We start from the raw sequence: 10,013 nt of genomic DNA on the forward strand, positions 1-10,013 counted from the left end.
ACAAGAAATGTATAAAATTACAGTACTGTATTAGACTTACGGTACCTAATTTACATACTGACAGACGATAGTTAGCGTAAAAATCTCCGTAGCGTGGCGCCACGCTAGACGGCGGAAATTATATATTTAATTATAACAAAGTTACAATAAGTTAATATATAATTATATATACAGTACCTAATTTATATATAATTAATATATAATTATATGTACAGTACCTAATTTATATATAATTTATATAATACTGTCCAGACGATAGAAATCTCTCCGTAGCGTGGCGCTACGGACGGCGGGAAAGTAGTTCGGCTTCCCGATGACGTTTGAGGTGTTTATAGGGAACTTTTACTATTTTTTACGGATACCGGTAGCAATTTTTTCGTAGTTTTATAGGAATTGTAACTATAGGGACCGTAATTATAGGGGGGTCGACTGTACATAGAAGACAAGATATGAGTAACTATACCCAGATGATGTGGTGTCCTACAAATGTGTTAATTTAATGATATGATGAGCATATTTAAAATAAATGTGTAAATATTTAAATATTTTAAAACTTTTATCCCATTTGAATTTTTCTCACTTAAACTTTTGTTCCAATTTATCTCAACTGAATTTATACTTTACATGGTTTTTAAGTTGAACTACAACAGAATAGAATACACTGTACTGAAGAATGCCTTTCAGTGCATTCTATTCTATTGTAGTTCATTCTGTTGCATTTCACTCTATTCTACAGTGCATTCTAGGTTAGAATACCTAATCTAAGACAAAGAATATACTGTGAAAGGCAAGAAATTGTTAATCTGATAACTTTCTTATATTTGGTCTCTGGTCCAAAAGTAGGGTACCATTGACTCGTCTAAGTCCCAAGTTTAGATATATACTCAAAGTCCCAAAATTCCACAGGGAGTAATCTATACAACTTCCTAAAAAAGTTTGAATTTTATTATTACAGTAGAGCGTCGATTATCCAAATCAATTGGGGACTGGGGTTCTTTGGAAAATCGATTTTTCGGATAACTGATTATGTATGAAAAAATACATTATTAATATAGTATATTAGTATATCCCTATAATAGTATATTAATATAGCCCATGTTTAAATTTTTCTCCATTGCGTGTCGCTTCGTGTTGAATTTTTGTCGATGTTAAGCCTAATGAAATTTTTATAATAATAATTATGGCTATTGCATCATTAAAAATTATTTCTTTATTTTGTACAAACAAAACAGATATATTGAAAAATATGAAAACAAAATTATAATTTAGAAGTTAATTTAGTATCAAAAACGTTCGATTCAGCACGACACGGTCCGACTGGAACGCTTTCGGTTAACCGACATTTTAGTTGATTGGCATTCGGATAATCGACTGTATAAGAATTAAAATCAAGATTCTGACTGACTGATTTTTCAAATATCCCCATCAAGTTTGTTCGAAGTGCAGAGTTTAAAAAATAAAGCATACCAAAACAATAACCAAAACTATTTATTTTAAAGTAAATTAAGTAAATATTGATTACTGAACTGACAGTACAGTTTCTAAATCTCATTTATTCTGTTTCCAAGACTTTGAATTCTATTGCTACACCATCAATAACTGTACTGCTTGTTAATTAATAGAATAACACAATTCTTGTTCTCCTCAAAAGTGAAATCTTTGTATTGAAGCAGAATAATACAAAAAGGTTTTATCAGTTAACAATATGGCAAATTAATTTATCTCTATACCTAATTAATTTGACCAAATGGCATAATTGCAATGCCATTTAATCAAATTAATTGGGTCTCGAGACATCAGTTTGTCATTTGGTAACAGCCATTTTTGTAATATTAACCAGCTATTTAATGAGCCATACACTTTATCTTGCATGAACTATTATTCAATTATATATATAGGTACATATAATTGTTTTTATAAGTTGCTGTTAGATATAATATTCTAAGAACTATAATTAAATACAATGAAGGTTATATATTGATATATGTTATCGATTTTATATATACAGTATTTATTTTGCCAAATCTTATATAATAATTATAAATTTTAAAAGAACAATAAATAATAAGAAAAATAATAATTCAATTAAAAATTCATTATTTGCTTTTAGACAATAGAATTTTGTTACAGTAAAACACTCATTTTGAGAATAATATTTTACACTAATCAGATTAAAATAAGATAGAGTTAAAAATCATCATTAACAATTCATTTATGAGTTATTAATAGAATAATTTATCATTAGTAGATTTTATCAGTTAAAATATAATGGAAAGACTATCTACAACTGATATTGAGTACTTAAAATAGGAAATACTTAAATAAGCTTTATAAACCATTAAAAACTAACTAAAATAAGACTTTTTAATACAAAGCGTAATATATTTAACAAATCTACTCGGCCCAGAATAACGAAAGCACCGGACAGCAGCAAACTCCATTTTTATAGAAAATTTTAACAAGTATTCGGAGCACTCGACAGTACTTTTTGTGCATTATTATTCGAACACAACAACAAATCTTATCTTCGCTCTTATCGCCATTTAGTCCACTTAAAATCCGAAGAACCTACTAACTATCACGCATCCATCGTTAGCACGACAACTCGGAGTCATCTGCAGATTCTTAATTAATCACTTATATAATTTCATGCAAATTTATTAAATTATTAACAGATTCCTTCCTTAATTCATTGCATTTACCATATATATATATATATGGTAAACGCAATGAATATGGTAACATATATATGTATATATGGTAAACAGTGTACGTATATACATATAAATATTTTATCTTTTTAAGTTCTTACCACCACGCGGACAGTGAGAAAGCCTTTCCGACAAGCCGAGTTTGGCCGGATACGCAACGGGGCCCGACGCATCCCCAAAAAATTCCCGGGTCGTTCGACCCGTCCGGATTCAATCCCGGATCGTCCGAAGAGGTACGCCGTGGCATTTTAATCGCCCGGCCATCAAAATCATTAATAGTAAATATTAATTTTAATTAAATTTTAGTAATTATTGGTAGGAGTTACTTTTAGGTCTATTTATATATAAACATACACACACAAATTAACTAAATGTTACTTCTACCACCAGTCTAGGGGGGTCTAAAATTTAGGGGGTCCAAACTCCTCATTCAGAATTGCATTTGTTTATTTTGTATAAGAATGATTTAAATTTAAAGTATAAACAATTGATATGGAGAGGATACGAGTGAATGTAGGCATAAAATAGAGCTGAATTGTAAAAATACCCGATTCATAACAATATAATGTATTTGAATACTCACCGCTGTCTCCTATAATCAATAGTTTGAATAGATGATCATACTCTTTAGCCATTTCTCTGCTAAAAAAAAATGGTAAGGCGCCATTAACGTTAATTAAATACAATAAAACGCGATAAAAATTAATATTTACCGTTTAGTGTTTGGATGACTTCTTCGGTGTTGATTCACCGATCTGACACTAGAGGGCAACACTGTTTGATCAAAGTTCATAACGTACAGTACGTCTGGAAAGTTGCATTTTCATTTAAAGTTATAACGAATAAATTAAATTTTTAAAAGGGTTTATTAATTTATTATTTATTTTTATGTTATTTATTTAATTAATATCAAATTATTTTTTGTTTTATTAACTCAATTCTCGAAAAAATATGAATTTTGACTTACACCTTGTTTTAATTAATAAAATATTAATTAAAAAACACAATAACAGAAGATTAAATTCGAGTTTATACTATTTTATTTATATTCGATAAAAATTTTATAATATATTTTATTTATATAATTTTATAAAAATTCATTTTTAAATTTCGAATTGTTTGGCGTTTAATAATCGCCGCCGACGTATGTATCGTTAATGGATTTTTCCTTTGTTTTGCTTGAAGAAAAACTCTTGTATTTTTGCTTAGACTTCTTCCAATCGTAATTGTAGTCGTAAGAATAATTTAGCGAACGAAACAATGTAGAAAACAATGTACGAAGATACGTATAGTCGGGTATCTGCTCGAATCCTAAACTCCTACAGTACTTCAGATAAATGGCAAATTCTTCGGGAAAGTGTTTGCATAATACTTCTATAGGAATTGAGATTTTCTTTTCTAAAATTCTTTCGCATTTCTGTATTGCTGTAACAGCGTGTAAATTTTGCCATGGAAGATTTCCTCGATTGAAATACATGAGCACGTACCCTAGCGATTCCAGATCATCGCGACGACTTTGCTCGATCCCTCGATGAGCATTAATGCTAGCATACCTCGCTGTTCCTACAATCTTTCTATATCTACCGTAATTAAGACGTTTAGGCTTAAATGTACATTGTTTAGCTAACCCGTAATCAATTAAATACACCGTATCATAAGAATTGAAGGAACCCATCAAGAAATTATCCGGTTTAACGTCGCGATGGATAATATTCTTCGAATGGACGTACTCTAAACGAGAAATCATCTGATTAGCCAGCATTAAAACCGTTTTTAAACTAAACCGGTAGTTACAGTAGGCAAACAAGTCTCCTAAACTTGGTCCCAGAAGTTCCATAACTAAAGCGTTGTAACGCGTATTATTGCACTCGTAACATTTTATGTCAGGTATTCCGGTTCCTTTCTTTAAAATATTATAAATCTTGCTCTCCGATAGCAAATTAGAAGGCTTTCCAATACAATTTCTTTCTAATTTAATCGCTACTTTTTCGCCATTGTCCCGATCTTCCCCGATGTAAATATCTCCGAAGGAGCCTTTTCCTAATTTTTTCGATAAAGTATACTTTCCACCTATGATACTTTCTGGTTTAACTTGCAATACATTTGCTGATTCCATTCTTCTTAACTCTTAATTATAACCATTGTTATTATAATTACAGCTAATGTATTGTTACAAGAATAGAATAATAATTTTTGTGTTTGTAAATAAAAATTATAACGAATCCAGCTTAAATTTTGCGCACAGTTTTTTCTCGTTCATACATAATTATTCGAGTCGATTGAGTCACGAATCTGTTTAAATGTCTAAGTAGGATTATGATGGAGTGACGGGATGGTTTAGCAATACTGTAAACAGTATATCCAGAGAGGACATTCTACGGAAAACTGGTCCCTATTTAGGTGTTAGATGCGCGGAGAAAACACGAAAGTACCGCAAACTTCCAAACGACGGGACTAACGAAGATAAAACTACTGAATATTGGAGTGTTCTGTGGTTTTATCCTTTTTTCTATCAGGCCCATAATGGAACGGTTGGGGCCCAACATATCCGAGAGAGACCACCCTCGAAAAATTCCTGTGGATTTTCGACTTACCCGAATTCTATCCGGATGTATTAGCCGAAATGAACGTTTCGTCATCACTACCATCATTCTCACCAGTGATCGAGTGGATAAAACTGCTCAGCATCAGTCGCGTGTGTCGCCCCTGACCAACGGGCGGCCGCTTGGGGTTTTCTTTTCTTGTCTAACACCTAAATACGTACCAGTTTCTCAAAGAAAGATCTCGTGGGAGCGATTGTTTAGTTATGGCAACGCAACATTTGGGTGATCTGCCTAGGGGGATGCCTTTTTAAGGGAAGCTGGCCCTTATTTAGGCGTAACGCCTAAATAGGGGCCAGCTAAATAGGGACGTGGAGAAAACCCGGAAAGTCCACGTGGCCAGCCCGTCCGAGCCAGGCGCGAACCCGCGACCGAACTCCCAGTGTTCGTTCTGGTGAACCTCGTGGGAGCGATTTCCTCTCGACAGACCGCTCGTGTTTTGCGACGCAATATCTCATCAAATTAAACTAAAATTAAACATCATCTCCTCTTACACATTACCACAAAGAGGAATACAATTGCAAAGGGGTTATATAACACAATACATCTTAGATGGCCGGATGGCCACTGTCAAAGTGGCAGCCTACCGCTGTGGAGATCGAATCCAGACGGAATTTTTCAGTCCCTCACCATTTAGCTCGAAACAATGAACCAATAAAGCGGCATCATATTGCTACTGATAATTTTACAAAATAAAATACTGTTTAATTTTACTAACAAACAGAAAATTGAATCTCAAACTTTAAACATAAAAATCTGAAATTTTTAATCAGTTTTTGTTAGAAGAAGAATTCAAAAGAAGGATTCAATTTTCTCGAAAGACCAACGATATTGTTCGGGTGGTAAATATTTTAAAATGGAAAAAATTTGAGAAAATGTAATTTTTATGAATATTTATTTACACTTTTTCTTCAACATCTTTTCTTTCTTCAACCAAGAAAAATTTACAAGACAGCATGAAACACGATAAAATCTCTGCCATGAATTTAAACTTGCATTGTGACCGATATGTATGTTTATTCTGTGCTTCACAAGACACGAAACAACACGTACGATATTACTTATTATATGTCACAGCACAGCTGTCCTTTCTTGAGTTTTATTTTGCTGATGAAGACGATATTCTGCCAAACTGTATGGTCCAATAGACAAAATGAGCGTCGATATTAAAATATACAATTTAATTTCGGTGCAGAGATAAAAGCTGGATGCAAATGCCAACGACAAAGCCAGGCTCAAAATACTGTAATGGGAGAGCAAAGCGGGATGGAGATCGTTGCCGGATGTCTTGATGATAAAAGCTGAAATAAAAAGTTGATAATTAATTGAATTTACTGTTATAAAATCATAAAAGAATGGCGCTTACACGTAGTTAGTGCCTCCCAGATTGCGCTGCACACTCCCCAAACGGCTGTGATGATATTGAATATTACAATATCTTCTTTGATAGGTCTCCATAACCATAAAATTGTAAGCAGTCCTCCGTGAAACGAAAACCCCACGAATGCAATTATTAATCGATTGATACATTTAGGTACCTGATAAACAAGGAAAGCACTCAAAGTATGTGTCAATCCCATTATCATCAAGGCATAACCTACGGCTTCCATTCCTAAAGAGCAACTGATGTAAGACTAGAAATAAATGAAGAATAAATGTTAAATTCAATTAAAAATTAGTGAAATAATTAAAACAAAGCGCATACCCTTGTAAAATCGGCAACTATAAAACCGTACTGCAGACCACAGAAGAAAATAAGTGGAAAAACCAATCTCAATTGAGGATCGATAAAGGAGAGAAGGTAACTTTTTGCTGTTTCTACAAATGTAACTCTCTCCGCTCCTTCTTCTCGTATGTCAAATTTATCCAGAAGACTAGTTGCTAAAGCCACACCAACAAATGCTAAACCTAAATAAACACTTATCAACATCAAAGAGACGTTAGAAGGCACGATGAAGGCGAATGGTATGGAATTTCGAAACACTTCCCACTTCTTACAATGATCGGCGTTACACAAAGACGGATTGACCATTGTTCGGGATAAAGACGGATTGGCAACATTTACAGGTGGAGAGAAGTCCGAACTCGGACCATTAGTAAGTTTAGGGCCGGTCGGATAGATATAAATATCGTCGCCGTAGTGAAGCAACAACGACGTCAGTAAATTACCCCATACTTGACCAGAGTTGATAAAAATGGTGAAGTGCCCGAACTGACGTCTTATCGTTAACTCGCGGCTGACGTCTGTAGAGGAAGCTGTCAATTTACCAGCAGTCTGTACCAGAAATGACGTCGAAGCGCAGCGTAGCGGGCCTAAAAGTAGACCTAAAAGTATACCAGCGGCCGTAAGGGTATATATACGAGGATAAAAATAAACGGTGATATATAGGGCCGTCATGACGAAAGATACCACAATGACCCAATTGGGTGTTAATCTATTGACGAAGAATTGGCTGTAGAGGGGTGATATGGCAGCCACAGCGTACACGCAGATTAGTGATTTAACACCGATGCCACTTTCTATAAACAAAGAACTTAAAATATTTTGTAACGCCGCGAACGACGTACACACGAAAGTAAACGATATGCCTAATATAACGGTCCATCCTATTAGTTGATTTTTTGTCAATCGTTGTTCTTGAGGCGAATGCCGATTGGACGACGCATTGTTTTCCGGGTTATTTCTGGTTTTCGAAACAGCTTTAGTGATTGGACGAGGGGTCAAAAGCGTTTCACTCGATCTCATTATTGGAGTCGACAGCATCGTTGCGTGCAATTGTTCAAGCGGAATAGAAATTCTGCTCAATGTCTTTCCACGACTTTTCCATTTTGTCCGAACACCTGCAAAAATACAAGAAAATAAATTAGCATTAATCTGTGGGTGGTTACTATACGAGTACAATAGTTCTTTAATACAGTAGGCGTGCATCGTAATTAGAGGATATTTTAATGGCTGCGATTAATTACGAGGTGATTAAATAGAATATTTTCAATGATTCTAAGTGCTTAGACACCGGATAACCCTTTTAACTCGACGAAAAACCATGTTATTGCTTTTTTAATTAACTTACATAAGTCAACAATTAAGCAAAAAATGCAAAATTTCTCTTCAGTTAGTTAATTAGGATAATAGTTTTTAAACACGCTAGAATCATTAAAAATACTCTCTAATTAAATATATAAGATAATTTAGTAGTAATTAAGTATAAAATGCAATATTTCTACATAATAGCTTCATACATAAGCAATTTCTCCCGCTCAGTAAGGTAACTTACAATTAAAGTAATCTAAATTAACAAAACTCGATTACTTAAGATCCTAATATATATATATTACAGATATGTTAATAAATTTCTTAATTATAATAATTAATACGCAATAAACGTATTTAAATGCTCGTAGGATAATTATATTTAGTGCTCCAACGATTAATGGCACACAATACCAGCAACGTACTGTACCTCAGGTAACGTAATGTGCACGGTGCAGTTCTCATTTAATCCACACCCTAAAAAAGATCGATGTGCAAGCAATCGCCATCCGCTTATACCCAATTTTTGATACAAACGGATCGAACTACACATTGTATAATCTACCAAATCACTAAATCCGCGGCGTTAAACCCTCACTAAAACCACAAAAATCCAAATATTAACGAACGATTTTCCTTATTAAGCAAATGACAACGTATCGCAAACGAGCAATAAAGGTGGACGGCGTAAAAATGTACCCTTTACAATCCATCAATCCCGACTGTCGGAGGGAAGCGCAGACGACCTTTTCCATAAAGACCAATCAATTTTGGCACAAGTAAACCTTAAATTTAAAGCGAGGATTGCCGGAGAAACACGAGAGAACTTACCTTACATTAGTAGAGACGTTATAGAGTGTTTAATTACACTCGAACGTTTGACAAGTCACTTTTCTTTTAAGGGGGTGCAGGACGACATGCCAGATAGAAATGGCTTAGACTGTACTCGAGAATCGATCGTAACGATCGATACAGTCTGGTCACGCCTAGAGCTGACTTTCTAATTCTGTTGTTGGTAGTGACGCGCGATCGGTAACTCTCTAGGTGGGAAGGAATTTATTGACTCTATACGCATCCCGTCCACTGTTCTAAACACTAATCTTTAAGTAGAACGGCGTATCCGCGGGAGTAAAAAAAAAAAGTCGAAATAAATGGCTACCGTCCGTAACTCGGCTACATTGGCTTCACTGTCGGAGTTTAAATTTGGAGGAAACGGCGACTCAACGAAACAAAGAAAAAACAAATCACCCGTGTTACTTCCATATTCTTGCGATAATTAAAATTTAAATACGAATCTCTTGGATTTTTTTTATTCCTTCCTTCTTAATTGGAAGTAATAAATAAATCGATCTCTCTTCTACGTTAAAGCGCAGTTACTTCCATTTTCGTGCGATAATTCATTTTAATTAATATTTTTGAATTGATTTTTTTCCTTTCTATCAACTCAAAAAAATGGAAAATTTGTAATTTTTTTCTTGTTTTATAAAAATAATTTTGAAAATTACTTTTTCCAAACATCGAGGGAGAAATTAATTTTTGCAAGCGGAATCTTTAAAAGAAATTTGCAATCTCGCGTAAGGATAAACCGAGAGTTAATCACAAAATAACGTCGCACCCTTTCAAAAATTTACACTATATATGTATAATTATACAATATTAATTTAAATAGGC

The 10,013-nt window shown here is 33.9% G+C and overlaps 3 protein-coding genes across 4 annotated transcripts in view; all 3 read right to left on the reverse strand.

Moving 5' to 3' along the window:
* LOC111628006 (ras-related protein Rab-35-like) overlaps positions 1 to 3,512 on the reverse strand; it is a 97,146-nt gene extending 93,634 nt beyond the window's left edge. Inside the window, exons 1-2 of one of the 2 annotated variants that reach the window (XM_023371721.1) lie at positions 3,425 to 3,512; positions 3,295 to 3,353 (exon numbers count right to left, since the gene is read on the reverse strand). In XM_023371721.1, coding sequence (XP_023227489.1) covers positions 3,295 to 3,353; positions 3,425 to 3,504 — 139 coding nt within the window. In that variant the 5' untranslated portion in view covers positions 3,505 to 3,512. The remainder of the gene's footprint in view (positions 1 to 3,294; positions 3,354 to 3,424) is intronic. The other variant, XM_023371722.1, reaches the window with a different exon arrangement.
* A 228-nt stretch (positions 3,513 to 3,740) lies between these two features.
* On the reverse strand, positions 3,741 to 4,884 carry LOC111628008 (casein kinase I-like). The gene has a single exon (XM_023371724.1). It carries the CDS (start codon positions 4,825 to 4,827, stop codon positions 3,838 to 3,840), a length of 990 nt encoding a protein of 329 aa, XP_023227492.1. The 5' UTR covers positions 4,828 to 4,884; the 3' UTR covers positions 3,741 to 3,837.
* Positions 4,885 to 6,159: 1,275 nt separating this feature from the next.
* Positions 6,160 to 9,608, reverse strand: LOC111628007 (protein unc-93 homolog A-like). Its single transcript, XM_023371723.1, has 4 exons — positions 9,174 to 9,608; positions 7,017 to 8,152; positions 6,678 to 6,945; positions 6,160 to 6,612 (listed from the first exon to the last, which is right to left on the reverse strand). Exons 2-4 carry the CDS (start codon positions 8,073 to 8,075, stop codon positions 6,383 to 6,385), a joined length of 1,557 nt encoding a protein of 518 aa, XP_023227491.1. The 5' UTR covers positions 8,076 to 8,152; positions 9,174 to 9,608; the 3' UTR covers positions 6,160 to 6,382.
* Positions 9,609 to 10,013: the final 405 nt, after the last annotated feature.

The sequence above is a fragment of the Centruroides sculpturatus genome, unplaced genomic scaffold, assembly GCF_000671375.1.
Source record: "Centruroides sculpturatus isolate CEXI.00-Female unplaced genomic scaffold, Cexi_2.0 scaffold486, whole genome shotgun sequence".
Taxonomy (NCBI): Eukaryota; Metazoa; Arthropoda; class Arachnida; order Scorpiones; family Buthidae; genus Centruroides; species Centruroides sculpturatus.